General features: G+C 37.2%; 1 protein-coding gene across 1 annotated transcript in view; it reads right to left on the reverse strand.

Moving 5' to 3' along the window:
• The window catches only part of LOC120525817 (afadin-like), a 365,848-nt gene that overhangs the window by 241,929 nt on the left and 104,000 nt on the right, over positions 1-19,919 (reverse strand). Inside the window, 2 exon segments of the mRNA XM_039748422.1 lie at positions 11,848-11,960; positions 19,521-19,716. Of these exon segments, the coding sequence (XP_039604356.1) occupies positions 11,848-11,960; positions 19,521-19,716 (309 nt within the window).

Consider the following 19,919-nt stretch of genomic DNA (forward strand, 5'->3'; position numbering starts at 1 on the left):
GATGAGACCAAGGTAGAGCTTTTTGGTAAAGCTCATCATTCTGTTTTTTATAGAAAACGGAATGAGGCCTATATAGAAAAGAACACAGTACCGACAGTCAAACATGGTGGAGTTTCTAAGATGTTTTGGGGATGTTTTGCTGCCTCTGGCACTGGATGCCTTGACTGTATGCAAGGCATCATGAAATCTGAAGACTACCAAAAGATATTGGGGCGCAATGTAGGGCCCAGTGTCAGAAAGCTGGGTCTGCGTCAGAGGTCATGGGTGTTCCAGTAGGACAATGACCTGAAACATACCTCTAAATGCACCCAGAAATGACTGAAGACAAAGCGCTGGAGAGTTCTGAATTGGCCAGCAATGAGTCCGGATCAATGAACACTTATGGAGAGATCTTAAAATTGCTGTTGGGAGAAGGGGCCCTTCAAATCGGAGAGACCTTGAGCAGTTTGCAAAAGAAGAGTGGTTGGAAATTCCAGTTGAGAGGCGTAACAAGCTTGTTAATGGTTATAGAATGCGCTTGATTTCAGTTATTTTTTCCAAAGAGTGTGCAACCAAATATTAAGTTCAGGGTGCCAATAATTTAGTCCAGCCCGGTTTTTAAATTTTGTGTGAAATGTCAGATTTGGCTTTATTTCTCTGGTTGTGTAGTTCCAATGCACATAAAGGAAATAAACGTGTATATCAAAACATTTGTAATTGCAATAATTTTCTGGGAGAAATGGTGCATTTTCTGGGAAAATTCCAGGGGTGCCAATAATTTCGCCCATGACTGTATTGTAACACTGAGGCTACAGAAGCAATTTTCAAAGCAGCTGGAAAAGAGGCATTGCCAAGGGACGTAAAAGTGATTGTCACGACAACCAGGACTATGACTCAAAAGCAAGACCTTATAAATGTATTTGGTTTGGTAGACCTCATTTTACAAAGCTGAAACAAGTGAAAATTTTGTAAAGAAGAAGAATAGAGTAGCAAGACAGGGAGGAATCTATACTAATAAAAGGCAAAGCCCTCACTCACTGGCTCATGCACTCATCACTAATTCTCCAACTTCCCATGTAAGTAGAAGGCTGAAATTTGGCAGGCTCATTCCTTACAGCTTACTTACACAAGTTGGGCAGGTTTCATTTAGAAATTCTACGCGTAATGGTCATAACTGGAACCGATTTTTCTCCATATACCGTAATGGACGTTAGCTCGAAGGCCGTGGGGGGTTTGAATCTGCGTGTGACATCATCACGCCTCCCACGTAATCACGTGAACTGACTGTGACTGCAATACGTAGAAAAGAAGGAAGAGCTCCCAAAGAGCGCTGAAGAAAAACGGCAAATACTTTATTCGCGAGATACAAGTTTAATGAGAAGACACGAGGTATAAACGAGACTTTGGATCACTTTGTAACGAAGTTAAAATTGCCGTAGCGAGAAACTTTTAAGTGCCGGGTCTTAGCTAACATTAAATAACGCAGTGGACATCGCGAGATCGCACGAGATAGCACAGGCACAGCTCAGAAGATTCGATGCATGTACTCCGAGCGGCTCACGTGAACTGACTATGAATGCAGTACGCAGAGAAAGCAAGACCTCTAAAGAGCACGGAGAGTTTTGCTCACATGAACGTGTCTGCAAAAAGTGGCATTTTCTGCACTGCAAAAATACTACAAAAGTCGGGCAGCCAGTGCGCGCGCATAGCTGTGCCGGCCATTGAGACGCTGACTGCGCTTCTACCTTAAGTGAAAGAAAACACTTTAAATTTTTTTCCCCCTTCCCATGAGCTATAGCCCAGACAACTGTAAACACGGGATCCCATTTCTAGACCGCGGCAAACTAATATTAAGGCGCTTCGCACTTTCTTTTACACGTATACGATTATGAGGTCGTCGGGTCAGATTATGAAGACACGCACAGGAGTGGAGGACCGACAGTGCCATCCCGGACAGTTAACGGCAGGGCAGCCTCTCCAGTCTACACGAGACCTCATATTGTCAGCGAAGGCCTCTCTCTACACTATATAAAAGAAAAAGGCAAGTTTCCTATCTTTACACCTTTTTTCCTTTTATCCCAAACCAAAGCCTTTATCTCTTAACACTGCAGAGGACACAAAAATGATTTTCTTTTAATTGCTGGTAATGCCGGTAAGCCACATTACCACAGGCAGAAATTTGGACGTTCACATAGAAAGTGTAATTTCTATACCACAGCCGTCGTGTAGCGCCTTTCAAAAGGGATCAACTACCAAGAGATGATCTATATACATTTTAGCTGCTGTTAGTACTACTTACCTGTTATGTTATACCGGCTTTAAAATGTAGCTTACCCAAAACCACTCCACTGGTGCTTAGTGTATCTTTACTTCTTAAAAGGTTAATGTTTTACTGTTTAATAGCTTATAGACTACATTTTATTTTTTTCCCTTGCAATCAGTGAGCGAGGCCAATGGGTGATCAGTTTTATATATATATATATATATATATATATATATATATTTTATATATATATATTTAAAATATATATATATATATATATTTTATATATATATATATAAAATATATATATATATAAAATATATATATATATTTTATATATATATATAAAATATATATATATATTTTATATATATATATAAAATATATATATATATATATATATAGTGGTGTGAAAAACTATTTGCCCCCTTCCTGATTTCTTATTCTTTTGCATGTTTGTCAAACAAAATGTTTATGATCATCAAACACATTTAACCATTATTCAAATATAACACAAGTAAACACAAATTGCAGTTTTTAAATGATGGTTTTTATTATTTAGGGAGAAAAAAAAACCAAAACCTACATGGCCCTGTGTGAAAAAGTAATTGCCCCCTGAACCTAATAACTGGTTGGGCCACCATTAGCAGCTATAACTGCAATCAAGTGTTTGCGATAACTTGCAATGAGTCTTTTACAGCTCTGGAGGAATTTTGGCCCACTCATCTTTGCAGAATTGTTGTAATTCAGCTTTATTTGAGGGTTTTCTAGCATGAACCGCCTTTTTAAGGTCATGCCATAGCATCTCAATTGGATTCAGGTCAGGACTTTGACTAGGCCACTCCAAAGTCTTCATTTTGTTTTTTTCAGCCATTCAGAGGTGGATTTGCTGGTGTGTTTTGGGTCATTGTCCTGTTGCAGCACCCAAGATCGCTTCAGCTTGAGTTGACGAACAGATGGCCGGACATTCTCCTTCAGAATTTTTTGGTAGAGAGTAGAATTCATGGTTCCATCTATCACAGCAAGCCTTCCAGGTCCTGAAGCAGCAAAACAACCCCAGACCATCACACTACCACCACCATTTTTACTGTTGGTATGATGTTCTTTTTCTGAAATGCTGTGTTCCTTTTACACCAGATGTAACGGGCCATTTGCCTTCCAAAAAGTTCAACTTTTGTCTCATCAGTCCACAAGGTATTTTCCCAAAAGTCTTGGCAATCATTGAGATGTTTCTTAGCAAAATTGAGACGAGCCCTAATGTTCTTTTGCTTAACAGTGGTTTGCGCCTTGGAAATCTGCCATGCAGGCCGTTTTGCCCAGTCTCTTTCTTATGGTGGAGTCGTGAACACTGACCTTAATTGAGGCAAGTGAGGCCTGCAGTTCTTAGACGTTGTCCTGGGGTCTTTTGTGACCTCTCGGATGAGTCGCCTCTGCGCTCTTGGGGTAATTTTGGTCGGCCGGCCACTCCTGGGAAGGTTCACCACTGTTCCATGTTTTTCCCATTTGTGGATAATGGCTCTCACTGTGGTTCGCTGGAGTCCCAAAGCTTTAGAAATGGCTTTATAACCTTTACCAGACTGATAGATCTCAATTACTTCTGTTCTCATTTGTTTCTGAATTTCTTTGGATCTTGGCATGATGTCTAGCTTTTGATGTGCTTTTGGTCTACTTCTCTGTGTCAGGCAGCTCCTATTTAAGTGATTTCTTGATTGAAACAGGTGTGGCAGTAATCGGGCCTGGGGGTGGCTACGGAAATTGAACTCAGGTGTGATACACCACAGTTAGGTTATTTTTAACAAGGGGGCAAATACTTTTTCACACAGGGCCATGTAGGTTTGGATTTTTTCTCCCTAAATAATAAAAACCATCATTTAAAAACTGCATTTTGTGTTTACTTGTGTTATATTTGACTAATGGTTAAATGTATTTGATAATCAGAAACATTTTGTGTGACAAACATGCAAAAGAATAAGAAATCAGGAAGGGGGCAAATAGTTTTTCACACCACTGTATATATATTATATATACACACATATATATGAATGACCCATGTCTGCAAAAAGTGGCGTAGCTGTGCCGGCCTTTGAGACGCTGACTGCGCTTCTGCTTTAAGTCAAAGTGAGCACTTTTAATTTTTTTCCTCCTCCCCCTGAGCTATAGCCCAGACAACTGCAAACACGGGATCCCTTTTCTAGACCGTGGCAAACTAATATTAAGGCATTTTGCACTTTCTTTTGCATGTATACGATTATGAGGTCGTCAGCTCGGATTATGAAGACACGCACAGGAGTGGAGGACTGACAGTGCCATCCCAGCCAGATGGCAGTGACGTCTCACCAGTCTACACAAGACCCACCGCGACGGTTCCCAAAAGGCGCTCATATCGTCAGCGAAGACATCTCTCTACACTACAGTAATCCCTCGCGACTTTACTCCATCGCGGATTTTAAATGTAAGCACATCTTAATATATATCACGGATTTTTCGCTGGTTCGCGGATTTCTGCGGACAATGGGTCTTTTAATTTAAAGTACATGCTTCCTCAGTTTGTTTGCCCAGTTGATTTCATACAAGGGACGCTATTGACGGATGGCTTAGAAGTTACCAAATCAGAGCATGTATTACATATTAACTAAAACTCCTCAATAATATACGATGTGCTTCCCCGAGCGGATTGTTTGCTTTTCTCGGTCTTTCTCTGACATTCTCTGCGCCTGGCGAAGGGGGTGTGAGCAGAGGGGCTGTTTGCCTAGAAGATATGGACGCTCCTCTAAGAAATGCCGCTTTATCGTGGTGGCCCAAAAGCACGTATTGATTTTTTGATTGTTTGCATTAATCTCGCTCTCTCTCTCTCTGACGTTCTCTGCGCCTGACGGAGGGGGTGTGAGCAGAGGGGCTGTTTGTTTAGAAGATACGGAGGCTACTCTAAAAAATGCTGAAAGACTACCTTCACATTGTTCCCTTCTTTGCGGCTGCTTTATCGCGGTGCTCATACTTAAAAGCCCAACAGCACGTATTGATTTTTTGATTGTTTGTTTTTCTGTCACACTCTCTTCTATCTCTCTGACATTCTCTGCTCCTGACGGTGCTCGTTTGAAGATAAGATACGTTTGCATTCTTTTAATTGGGAGAAAGAACTGTCATCTCTGTCTTGCCATGGAGCACAGTTTAAACTTTTGACTAAACGGTGTTATTTCATGTCTAGAAGGCTCTAATAATGTTAACAGTGTGGGAGAGTTTATAAGGGCTTAAAATATATAAAAATAACCATACAAACATATGGTTTCTACTTCGCGGATTTTCACCTTTCGCGGGGGGGGGGTCTGGAACGCAACCCCCGCGATCGAGGAAAGATTACTGTATATATATATATATATATATATATATATATATATATATATATACTGTATATATATATATATATATAGATATATATATAGATATAGATATATACAGATATATATATATATATATAGATATATATATATGACTCAAACCGATTATAACAGCAGCAATCCAAGCTGCAAGAAAACACTAAAAAGGAGGCGTGTCAGACGTCATGGTACATTTTCTGATGCAGATAGACGAAAACAACTTCGTGATGCTGCGGCCAAATACACAAAACAATTACTCTGACAATAATGTTACGCTATTTTTAAAATGTTTTCATTTTCTTTTTTATAACTTCTTTAACACACGACTTCTCGCCATAAGCACGGATATTTTTATATATATATACATATATATATATATATATATACATATATATATATACACATATATATATATATACATATATATATATATATATATATACACATACATACATACATATATATATATATATATATTTCACAATGTGTCCCTGAATGAAGGGAGGCTCAAAATCTAAAGTACCAGTCAGTATCTGGTGTGGCCACCAGCTGCTTGAAGTACTGCAGTGCATCTCCTCCTCATGGACTGGACCAGATTTGTCATTTCTTGCTGTGAGATGTTACCCCACTCTTCCACCAAGGCACCTGCAAGTTCCTGGACATTTCTGGGATGGCCCTAGCCCTCACCCTGCGATCCAACAGGTCCCAGACGTGCTCAATGGGATTGAGATCCGGCTCTTCCACCGCGAGGATGATCAGCTGTCCTTCCTGTCTCCCTGTAGCGGTCTTAGGCGTCTCACAGTGCGGACATGGCAATTTATTGCCCTAGCCACATCAGCAGTCCTCATGCCTCCCTGCAGCATGCCTAATGCACGTTCACGCAGATGAGCAGGGACCCTGGGCATCTTTCTTTGGGTGTTTTTCACAGTCGGTAGACAAGTCTCTTTAGTGTCCCTGCTTTTAGAACTGTGACCTTAAATGCCTACTTTCTGTAAGCTGTTAAGGTCTTAACGACCATTCCACAGGTGCATGTTAATTAATTGATTATGGTTAATTAAACATGCATGGAAAACATTGTTTAAACCCTTTAAAATGAAGATCTGTAAAGTTATTTGGATTTTTAAAACATTATTGTTGAAATACACAGTCCTGAAAAAGGACGCTTTTTTGCTGAGTATATATATATATATATATATATATATATATATATATATATATATATATATATATAAAACAGCAACACTCATAACAGTGACAAAACAATTACATTGACAATCATGTTACGTTATTTACAAAATGTTTCCTTTTCTTTTTCTTTACTTCAACACACTACTTCTCCGTTGCGAAGCGAGGGTATTTTGCTAGTACTGTATAAGAGGATGATGAACTAGCATTAATTCAATTATTTGTTTTTTATCACAAAAAGTCTACAACATTTTGTAGTTTAAAATTGTGGGATGTTGTTTATTAATGGCAGACAACAAAATCCCTGGGTTATTATGGTCACTCTGTAACACTCTGCCATAATACGCTTTCTTGTCGGACGTTCGTGCATATCTGCAAGCTCTTAAAATTGTCAGAAAAAGCATAAATAAGCACAGGGAGGGCATTCTAATGCCACAGTTTTCTCAAAAATACAAACAGAGCTAAATGTTTATTGGAGGCCTATCAAAAAAAGAAAAGCCTGAGATACACACAAGGTTCCTTATCTACCCATGAAAGTAGGTAGGAAAATTCAGAAATTCAGTCATACTTATACTCGTAGAAATAATCATGCAGATATTAAAATTACCAAGAAGAATGACTGTCTGGTAAAGAGAATATGTAATCCAACTGTGAACAAACAAAAGGTGTCTACAACAAGTAAAAGTTTTCTGTTCCTTGGGCTTTCAGAAAATATCAATATAGAAATTTACAAAAGTCAACATGTTCACAAAATGCTATGATCTTTGAGAGCAAATATTCAGCTGAGAAGAGAAACTCCAATGGTGTTTAAATAGCAGGAATACAAAAGCAGGGTATTGGCAAGCTTGGCCAGTGTAGGAAAATGTCCTTCAATCATCTGCCAATATTTGCTACAGTAATAAATATTAAAAATGGATTCTCTCTCTCAACTCTAGTATCATTTAACTAAGTTAACACTGTAGTCAATTCTGGCTATATTTTAATTTCAAGAGATGAGCTATACAGTACAGTATATGATGGTAGCTCATGACAAGCTATTGGGCTAAATAATTTTAGGTAACCCAACTAATGAAATGCTGTGACTGGGTGAGTAGCTGATTGTGGGAGAGGGGAAAAAGTCACCCACATTTACTTCTGATAAGATGAAAAGCTTTATCTCATTCTCTTACTTGTACACTTCTTTGAAAAAACTACTATTTAAATGGTGTGAATTAAACACAACTGAAATAGGCTGCAAATAAGTATTATGTTGAACTGCATCTCTAATAACTTTAGTTTAACAGTCAAATGAGCAGGACTTTTCACAATCGATAAATACCTCTGATCATTCACAAACCTATTCTAATGACTAGCGTAATTTGATATGATATGGTGATTTTGGTATGGTTTGTTTATACTGATAGCAGCGAGGATTGCTCAAACTACGCATAGCAGCTCAGTTTGTCATAACACATGGCCAAAAACCATGCACATGTATTTGCAAATTAGGAGTTAACTTAAATTAACCTTCAAACCCACTTGGTCAGTGGTGAAAAATTTGCAATTTGAATTTGAAAAGAATACACTTTTTGCATAAATGTTATTTGCTAACAAGGCTTTTCAGTTTTCTGTTCTGCAGTTCCTCCATTTCTGTGACTAACAAATAGGACTGGAAGGCTATGTTTACTTAACATGCTACTTAAGCTTCCTCTCCACCAATGTGTTTCCGATTCAGATATTCATACAAACATGATGTATTGAAATGGTATGCTAAATCAGACTTGCATATTGTGCATGTTACAGTTTGATCTTTTATTTTAAGAAACTTTGCTCGTTCATGAGATTTCCAAAATTGCAATTTCTAATTGCAATTTATTTCAGGTCTGCTTTTGATGGCGTTACATTTCAATACAGCAGAATTAACACTATGGGTACACTACAGATCACTAACCAGCAAAGGGAAAGCAAACCAGATTAAATGGTTTATGAATTATAGTATCCTAATATATCAGCATTACCCCAGAGAAGCTCCACACACCAAAAGGCAACAATACACAGTTGGTGAAACTGATTAAAAGTTATCTCAAATCAGTCAAATCTTGAAAAGGAGGCAATTGAGTAAGAGTACAGCTACAGCAGGCACCATCACGTCACACAATGTTTAAGAAATCTGTGTACACAACCCTTTAAGATTAAAAATAAGAATAGGCTTTGGTCACTGGTAACAATTTCTAAAGGAATAAATAAAAAGGCATGAATGAGGATCTATAAGCCAAAAAGTGCTAGAACACACTGACATCAAATCCAGGAGACACAATGGGGTACATACTCAAAAATAAACTAGACAAAATAAATGCAGCTAGCTGACATAAACTGTAGTGAAATCATCTTATCTGTGCCTGGCAGGATATTCCTTCTAGAGGAAATATTAATGAAATAAAAGAAAAATGAAACTAAAGAAATAAATGACAGAAAAAACTTTAAATGTGAAAGATGCTAAAGAAGCAAAAAGTTTAAAAGACATAGAACAAAATACTTAGTAAACTCAAGTTTTGACAGACACAGTGTTACAAGAAATTTAACAGGGTTTTTATAGAGATGTCACTTCACTCTGATCAAAGCTTTTGAAATGGAAACAAAACACTTATAATACAGCAGAATGTATAAAATGACATATAACAAAACTAATTATAGATAAATTGAGTTTTCTTTGTTCATTCAGGTACCTACAAATACATGAAACAGGTGAGGTGTCAAGTGACTTTACAAAAGAAAATACTATTGCAAATTGTCAAAAATTGGAATAAAATTGATCCAGTACAGAATTAAATACAATATAGTATACATACAAAGGACAAAAGCATTACTGAAGGGAAATAACATGGTTTTATCAGTATGTAAGACTCTTTCGAAAAGTCCTTGACACAGCGTTAGAAGAAAAACTCCCAGTAGACCAAACCAATGGAAATTGTGCAGAATAGCAAAACGTGGTCCTGTAACAAGCCTATGATCTAAAACCAGTGATCGGAGTATAACTATGAAATGCTAACTGATGAATTAAATAATAGATTTAATAATATTATAAATTAAATTAATTAAGATTAAAATATTGGATTGAATGCAGTGAAAAAGACAAAACTAGTGTGCAAAGTCTATTCAAAGTCTATGTGGGAATAAGAATGGCACAAGAGATGTTATGTTGATGATGAAAGCTTGCCTATATATAGGCAACAAGTAGGAAGGCCAATCTGATTTATATCAGGAATATTTTCTTCTTTCGGCTGCTCCCATTAGGGGTCGCAACAGCGGAACATCTTTTTCCATATCCTCCTGTCCTCTGCATCTTGCTCTGTTAAACCCTCCACTTGCATGTCTTCTCTCACCACATCCATAAATCTCCTCTTAGGCCTTCCTTTTTTTCTTGTTCCTGGCAGTTCTACCCTTAGCACCCTTTTCGCAATATATCCAGCATCTCTCCTCTGCACAGGTACAAACCAAAACAGTCTCACCTTTCTGACCTTGTATCCAAACCATCGAACCTGAGCTGACCCTTTAATGTACTTATTTCCAGCCCTGTCAATCCTCATATATTAATATCAAAAGAGAGGATACTAAAGCTATACTAGTTAGACCACACTTGTACCCATTTTGCACAGGACACCTGTTCTGTTGCAGTTCAACAATACAACGGTTCCTTGGTTTTTCATCATCAAAGTTGGATAAAGAATATCCAGAAAATGACAATGAAAAACTCAATAAATTAAACTTTGTTTTACTTTTAGAATGAAGGTTTAAACAGTTTATAAGGGTAGAAATGTCAGTTTTCTGATGCACATTTTTTGCACGTGTTAATCGAAGTGTATTTTCATTTTTAATCTATGTGTATTTTCTTTTTTTTTTGGTGAGCTGACATGTTTTTAATCCACACGTGTGCACTTAGGTGTCTACATTTTCAAAACCTATTCTGTATGTGCCCCCCTATCATTTGTGTTAAAAATGTTTCAGTGCTGCGTCTCAAAATTATGCTGTAAGGAAAATAGAAATTAGCAGGGACTAAGCAAATACATTTGACCACATATGGTTACATAAATTCACTTTCTGTTCTTTGTTTATGAAATCCACTTCCATGCGATCTCTCATTCAAGGACAGGACTCGGGACAAAGCACTCTCCGCAGACAAGATAATCTCAGTGCACTGAACTTTGATTGAATGGTAAAGATTTTGGAAAGATGAAATAATGTAGGAAACCACAAGAGAGTTAATACAGCCTAATGTCAGGGATATACTTAATGCTACACAACGCAGGAGCTTGAGGCAGCAGTACTTGTGCACATGGTTTAAGTAAATCTGCAGGATTACACCAGGTGTCAGTACAAGAAATCATCACTGAGAGAAAACAACGTCCAGTTTCACTGTGTTGTGAGTTGAGGGAAGAAAGATGTTAAAAATAATAATGATTTACATTCTGATGTTGTTGGGGGGGCTTGAGACGGCAACAGCAACACAAAATGTCAAGGCGGTATGTGATACCTTTAAATGTATCACATCATTATGATGGGGAATATGCGGCACTTGTATTGTCTACAGTATGTGAAAAATGGATAAAGAAAAGCACCAAAGACATTTGCATGTCAGCATTTAAGTTTGATGATTTGTTTCACCACATCAAACCATTCATCAATCATCAAAGCACGCAGGCTGACCCTGTTGGAGCTGCAAGCTTGCCATCACATATTCAATAGCAAACAAAGATGCTGACGTTATGTACCAAAACTTGCACCTCACACGCCACCCATATTTTTACGGGTACTGCAACTCACGCACCCATCATGTTAATTTTGGAGGACGTGCTTAGAGGACACATCAAAAGAACGCTGGGAATGCGTGGTAGCCATGAGGTGTGTGCATACAGTACATGTTCTGAGCATGAAGTATAAACCAGCTGTTATAGTCCAAACCTCAAAACCTATTACCACAGTCAAGGTGTCACATATGCAACTTCCATTCCTGCATTGGTATTGCTGTCATCAAAGTATAAGAAACACTGAAAGAAAATAAAGCCTCACCTTTGGGAGGATATCATTCTCATTTTTTAATACAAATCTTCCTTCTCTGTCATCTTTATTCCAGTTCAGCTGTACTACCAAAGGCTTTTCATCCAAATCAAGCTTCCGTTCTTCTGACCAAAAAAATAATTTAAAAAGGAGGGGGAAATAGTAAATAAATCAGTAAATACATTAGTAATAAAAAACAGTTATGGTATTAACACATGATCAATCAAAAGATGTATCAGAGTCAAAGAAAAAAAAAACAAAAAAAAAAACATTAAGATAGGATTATTGAAAACACTGTGTTAGCTCAAATGCAACAAGGTGGCATTAGCACGACCAAGCTTGATACTTCGGGATTAATTTCAACCTTTTTCCAACTGGAGGAGATGGTCAGTAATAATATAACTTAGTCTCCAGAGACCTCCGTCTTTGTGTGCCAGCAGTTATACTCCTTCCATGGATAAGTTTCGTGTTAAATAATATAAGCCTGGTTCACTGAAATTTAATTTTGACATTTTCATGCTTTTTACAGAAAGCAATACCCATTTTCTAATGCTAATAAATTCTTTCTTACAAATTAAAACACACACTAATCTTAGTCCCAGAACCATATCTGCACAGACAGTGGTCTTCAGTAATGAAGATCTCTGAATTGATACATACCACTGTCTTTACTGTAAAGACCAGGGGCCTCATGTATAAACAGTACATATTCACAAAAATATTGCATAGGTCCATTTCCATGGTTACTTCAAGACGTATAAAAACTAAACTTGTTGTAAAGCCACGCACATTTTCACGACAGCCTTACACCATGCATATATAAGTTCCTGCTCGGTTTTGCATACTTGTGGCACCCAGTGTCAAAGCAGTGCTACTGTTTCTGTGGTCTGCCTTTCCTTTTTATATTTGCATGAATGACATGGGCTTTATCAAATACAGGTAGTCCCCAGGTTACGGACATCCAACCTACGACTTACGAACGAGGCCGCAGCTGCGACGCATGCGCCTAAGTGGTGGCTGAAGGGCGGCAATTTCGCTGCTCGTGCAGTGTAGTGTCCCTCAGGCAGCTCCTGGCAGCAAGCGGTGACCCGTGGTCCATAGTCACCGGCGACACAGCTATCGCTCGTGTGCAGGACAATGGTTCGCTGCCCGCCCGCCCGCCCACTATGCCGCCGCAGCTACTGCTCCTGACAGGACGCAGGCTGGATGGAGCAAAGGGGGGCATTTCACTGCCCGCCCAGCACACACGGCTGGTAATGCTGCAAGCGGTGACCTGGTTGTGGCTGAATGGAGGCCACTGAGGGTGAACGGGGCGGCAAAGGTAGCATTGTAGTTTGCCTCAGATGGCTGCCTGTTGAATTGGGGTTGGGCGATTCACTACCCACATTTGGCCGCACCGTGTTCATTCTCGGTGGGCAGACGCTGCAAGCATTGTACTGGAGGTGACTGTGAAGTGGGCTGGTGATGAACCCCCCCCATCGCCGCCCCCAGTCATTCTCAATAGCAAGCCTGCTTGTACTGTTACACACATAGCAGGAAGTTGTCTCTTGTCAATTCATCAGACGTGTTGACTGGTGCCTTCCTGCTGTGACAGCATGTACTGTATAGCGCTGTGCAGAAGAGCTCATCTTAACCTTTTGTCTTCACCCTTCAAGAATGTTTCTGAAACACAAATCTGATGCAAGTGCTGGTGATACAGTATCCACTATTGCATTTTGTGACTCCAAATCAGCAAATATCAGTACACAGTAAGATGGTCGCCCAGCAGCTTCTGAGGCAGAGGTGTGTGCGCAGCCAGCACCTGAAGATGTGCTGAGCACAGCGGCATCACCACAATCCTTGGTACAGGGGGTCAACTTTTGTAACATTGTGAATAAACAGACGGTGGGCTACAACTCATCTTTTAATGTTGACTTTGATATCTGACCACTTTTTTTTTTATTTCAGGCAATGTGTGACTTTTTAACTTGAACTTTTAAGTGTCTCCCCAACGCTGCATCAGTCCATAACTTCCTTTTGTTGCTTATACCAATGCTTATGCCAACAAATACTACGTTTTTTTCTTGCCTCCACTTTGCATTCACTAAAAATTTTCTTTTTTTCCATGTGCTTTTGCCATTGTCTTTTGTACAAACACTGAATTGAAGGGACAAATTATATTGATTTGCATATTCAAATATGCAGAATTCTGGGAGGAGCTGGGGTGGGGCCATAGGCACATGCGGGTGCGTTAAATTTCACATTCATTGGAATTTACAAAGGGGAAGTGCATGGAACTTAGTGTATGCACAGTTTTATGCATCTGGACTTTTTTGTGCACATTTCCACTTTTGTCCATACACCATGTATTAGTGTGAATTCTATACACAGAGTTATGCATGAGGCTCCAGATTTGTAGTATATTCTACCTTTAACATGGAGATTGCTTTGTACATAATCCAATCCACTGTAAAGTCCAGTTTTCTCATGGAACTGCTAAAAGCACATCTCCTATATTACTCAAATCCGATGATGCTATATGTTATAACTTGTGCAAAAAAACAAAAAAAAAACAGATTGCAACTAAAAACTTGGTAACACATAATATACTAAAAGAAACATGTTTTCTAATAAAAGCAGACGGAGCAGGACAGGAAAATGTAGCATTGCTGCCCCACCATACATTACAGTAGCATATACTTATTCAACTACTAAACATATCTACTCCCAAAGACTGGAGGGTATTTTTATGGGTGCCTGCAAATTGATTTGTTGCAGGCAATTAAGGTTGAGCTTAAAAATGTGTTCTGGAATCCACTAACACTTCATCCAGAACTATGTCACTATTTGCTGTCCTGACTTATACAAAGAAAGAAGATAAATGGAAATCACAAATTAAAGTGTATTAATGAAAAAGAATATTAAGATGATGAACGGAAAAAATATTTCAGAGTTAATATGATTCAATTTGAGGCATGCCAACATTATGACACTAAAATTGTATGGAATCTTTTAAGTTATTTTTTTGGACACCCCATTCCAAGTTAGCTCCTACTGTACATGTGATGCTGACAGAATGGATGGAACAGACTCTAGCTTCTCACAGTCCTGAAAGTAGTTTCAGCAATTCACTAAATTGAAGAATGTATGGTATTACTGTTTTTTCCACTTGTGTTGATTGGTCTGCCAAACTCTAAGGTACTTTTGATTGCCCACTTGTCAAACTAAACAAATATTTGTACCTTATTACTCCTTTGTTTTGAAAAGTAACTTGACCAAAATTTTTCCCTAACTTTTTATTTGAAACATAGTTAAGGTTTATGGTTAAATTTGAGTTTTACATGAAAACACAAAAATTGGCATCACAGATTAATTACCACTTCTAACAGCTGACAAAGGTTTTAACCATAATTATGAAAACTGTGTGATACTTTTTTTGTTACTACCCTTCTTGATTTACTGACGGAGAGTAATGAATATAAAGGGAGGCAGTTATGAGCCAAGACGATTTCCATTTTCTTCGACTTCACCTTCTTGCACAAGCTTATAAAGTACTTTATATCAGTGCTGATAAGTCTGCCTGTCTAGAAATCTGTTGGTGCTTATTTATATTTTGTTTTGTCAGGCCACTAAACCATGCAAATAGAACTGAAACTTTCGAGACACTGCACTGAGATAAAAAGAAAGCACGAATAAGCTTGATTTCATTTAGACTCTATATTTTTTATATTAATATTCCCATTTACATTATTACTGAGCCAAATTCCCAGATATTTATATTCAGTCGCTACACTTAGCTCCCCTCTCAGAACAATGCAAAGTAAATTTAAAGATTTCAGCATGTTCGGCAAGACGTCATCAACGCATTATTTTGCTTTTTGCATTCTCTTTGATCTCTCGCCAGATGTTAGTGCCATTACTGCCATTGTGTGTGCCTTGCTACTCACGTGAGTGCAGGGAAGCTCGTTCAAATCTAGCTTTCCTTCTAGCAACGAGAGTCCAAAATATCAGTTGGTTTTGTCACAGTTTACAGTTGATTACCATCGTCAATCCTCCTTTTGACGAAAGTCGACATCAGCCCTGAAAGAGTTAATGTCAATTCCCCCCCCCCTTTTTTTTTAAATGTTTTTTAGATTTAGAGAAATAAACGTGTTACTGAACCACCACACTAAAATATGATAGTCAATGCACTGTAGCAGGCGTTTCAGTTCATCTCTCACTTTACTTTTATTCTTGCTTTATGGGTAATATGTAAAATAAAGAAATTCTGCCATAAAATGATTTTCAAGGTTTGTTTTCATTAAGAACTATACATTTTGCAGAATCTATTTAAACATGCTCAGACAATGTGAAAATACTTTTTAAATTAAGCAAAGGCTAAGAAAAACATGCTACATGGCTATTTACAGCATTTTATGAAATTTATACCTAAGAACTAAAGTCTTTCAGCATTAAATAGGTTTCTCAGAATATTACTATATTTAAAAAGCACTGGTCTAAAAAATTAGTCTGTGACTAATCTGGGTTTGGCATACTATCATATAATAGTGTACTGAGTCACCTCACTGAGAAGCCAAGCTTAAACACTTTATTTATTTAAAAAATATTTTGGAAAACCTGCTGTGCATGGGTAGATCAAAGGTATGCATACTCCTCAACTAAAAACATCATGAAAACATAGCAAGACTTATTAAAATAAGCAGTTTTTCATTTGTAAATATGTTGAATGTAGATAAGAAAACAGTAGCCACTGATAGCATTTAATAAATGAATGGAAGCGCTTATTTAGGTTGCATTAAGTTGTGAATGTGCCAAATAAACAGTCAAACTGAGAGCTTAGAGGCCAATGTTTTGATCATTGGTAGGGGGAAATAACCACAGTGAAAGCTAAAAGTATACCTGATCTTGCTCACAATATACCATTTACTTTCTGCAGAGACAAAATAAATATTATTAACTGATACTGAACTGCAAAATGACAACAGTTTATATCAGAGGTTCTTTTTTATATATTAAGATGATTGGAGTGCTGGTCTTGGCTATGGTTCTAAAGACTTTAAACTTGTTGATAATTTTACTACCATGGTCACAGGATCATGATGTTCTTTGGAGATGGTCTTGCAGCATTTACCTTGACCATGCTCGGCTATTCCCTCTTTATTTCCTCCTCAAACAAATTTTTGGTTTAACTTTTATTGTCCATGTTCACTGTGATGCACACAATGACAAAACACAATTCAGTGACTACTTTGCTCAATTCAAAGAGGCTGAGTGACGTATTACAAGATTGAAGACAACTGTGACACTAATTAGAGTCTAAATTAGTCAATTTGACATATCACTTCAATCCAAATGTGTCTTAACTTCTAAAGGGTCCCAATCATTTTGTACATGCCATTTTCTTGTGTTTTATTTTTAAACATAACATTTTAAATCCTATTCCAAAACACAAAGTGTGTGCTTTACGGAAGAAGGAATAAAGAACGGTGGATGGCAATTACATTTTTTTGTTTAAACTTATTTCACAAAAGAAATGATTTTTTTTATACATATTGGAAGGGTTAAGAATACCTTGGCTGCTAAGAAATAATAAAGCTCCACACCTTCTGTGAAACATTATGGAATCTCATTGTAGCTATGGGGTTGCTGTGTTGCCTCAAGAGCAGATAATAAAGTAACAGCAATACCTATACAAGTCCGTGTAAGCAGTTTCTCATTCCATATAAACTCAAAAAGCACCAAACCATTTAAAAATAAAGAAAACAATAATACACAAATGCTGTTAAAATGTAGAGTCTACTTAAAATTAGATATGGAAGCAGTCTGCACATCTATCATATGCAGGCATTGTTAAAGCTGCCTACATATTCTGGGATAAAAATGCACAAAAAAAGATTAAATAAAAACATAAATGCAGGAAAAATCAATGATCTTTTTCTCAGTTCTAACCTGAATCACAGATCAAATTATAAGTTTGTGGGTTAAGAACAATATCCTAATTAATGTGACAGCAATACTCAACAATAAATAAATAAATAAATATCAGTGCTCTTAATTTCAGCCTTAAGATATTCAGAAGAACTCATTTCAACAGCTCTCATGTTCTGCTCTAACAGTGGAACTGTTATTCATTTTTCTGACTTCCCTAACTACTACTCTTCCCTCTCAGTGCTATAGAGCTGAACACACAGCATGGTACTTCCACATTCAGAGAGCAGATTCACGCACATAATTAAATAGGACTATTTTAGAGTCATCAATTAATGTACATGCACATTTGTAGAATACGGGAGACAAAAAGAAGAACTCACAGAAAATTCCACATGGACATGATGAAAAGTGAAAAATGCGTAAAGTACATTCATTCCAGGATTCGAGCAACACAGGATGGAAAATATGGTAAACAATTGTTTGTGCAAAAATGGATTACAGATTACAATCTGTTGCTTACCTCTCTATTTCAATATTGGCAGAGATGATATTCTGATTATAAGAGAAAGTGAACTCTTTGAACTTGAAGGAAATCAAAATATTGGGGGGGTTGTAGACAAAATAATGGAAATAATGAATGTCAAAAAGAAAATCAAGATATGGGGGCTGGAGGGTAGTACACAAAATAATGTAAACCTCATAAATAAGGAGTGCATCTTGAAGTAACTAATGCCCAATTTCAAATGCAGGTGCAAAAGTGAGTGGTACTAGGCAACTCTAAATTGCCAATACATGGGCATTTGCATGAGTATAATCGGCACTTGGACTATGGGTAATTAATTTTACTTAAAACAGTGCTGTAACAATTGTCCTGCAGAGCTCTTAATTTAATTTAGGGGTCTCAAAAAAGGATGAATGGATTAAATGCACAAAATGTCTACAGCAAAGCTTGAGCATGGTACAACAACTTTTACTTTGGAATACTTTTATAGAAAAAGTTTGTCATTTGTCTGGAAATATTTTTCATATTTCAATAAAACGTTTTAAAATTTTATCTCAACATTTTGCTTTTCTTAGAATGAGTTCCCATAAGGTTGTTGCACAGTTCCAGCCTCTTTACATTTTCTGGTTTTGTTTCTCCACACAAAACTTTAGAGGTATGCTAAGCAAATCTACACAAGCCCTAAACCACAATGAGAAAAAATTACAGGAGCTTTTTAACTCAGCATATATACAGCATAACATCGTATACATACATAAAACCTTATCATACATACAAGATGATTTCTTGTAAAAAAAAATATATATATATATATATATATATATATATATATATATATATATAAACTACATACAAGACAGTTTCTTGTACATACCAGTTATGTCATAAATTATACATAAAATATCAAAAATCTCTACTTTTTTGCCAGTTTGAAATTTAACTACACGTCACAAACAATGACATAACATTCATCAATTTTTCCAAACCAGTGTGTGTGTGTTTGCTCATTATAAACATATATATATATAAACTTATGCTGACACAATAATTATGTTTTCAGCACAATAGCAACAATTGCCCAGCTATGTACAGAGACAGAAATCATTTCATTTTGAAAACACTAAGATTTGGTTAGAGCAAAGCTGAACTTTATACACGATGGAAATTAGACTTTTAATAACACCTTGTTTTTGTTTTCAAAGAATTGAAAATCATGCATCAGACAAAGAAAACTAATACAGAATTTCAGAAAGCCATTTCAGATAAAGCTTACCCCCACTGACATGAACTTCATATAGAGAGTATTTTGGAGATGAAAGCATCCTCATATCGGGTCGGAACTTTTCAGCCAGTGTTTCAATCACGTCCTGCGTGGTAGCTGTGCTGGATACTCTAATGCACTTAGTGGCGAAGTTGCCAGCAACTCGATCCTGGAAATAGAAGCGCATCACGCCATGGAATTCCAAGTCCTGGTGAGAAATGGGGAAAAATTTTAAACAATTAGAATTAAACACATCTAATACAAGATGTCATCCCTGCAGGTCGTTGGTGCCAACTGGATTCTCAACTTAGTATAACATTAGCATTAAAAGGTCAAGAAATAGAGGAAAAGAAGTAGCTAATGTATAACAGTGTTCATTCAAATTTACACAAGGTTAACAAATTGTACATT

This window comes from Polypterus senegalus, chromosome 3 (assembly GCF_016835505.1).
Source record: "Polypterus senegalus isolate Bchr_013 chromosome 3, ASM1683550v1, whole genome shotgun sequence".
Taxonomy (NCBI): domain Eukaryota; kingdom Metazoa; phylum Chordata; class Cladistia; order Polypteriformes; family Polypteridae; genus Polypterus; species Polypterus senegalus.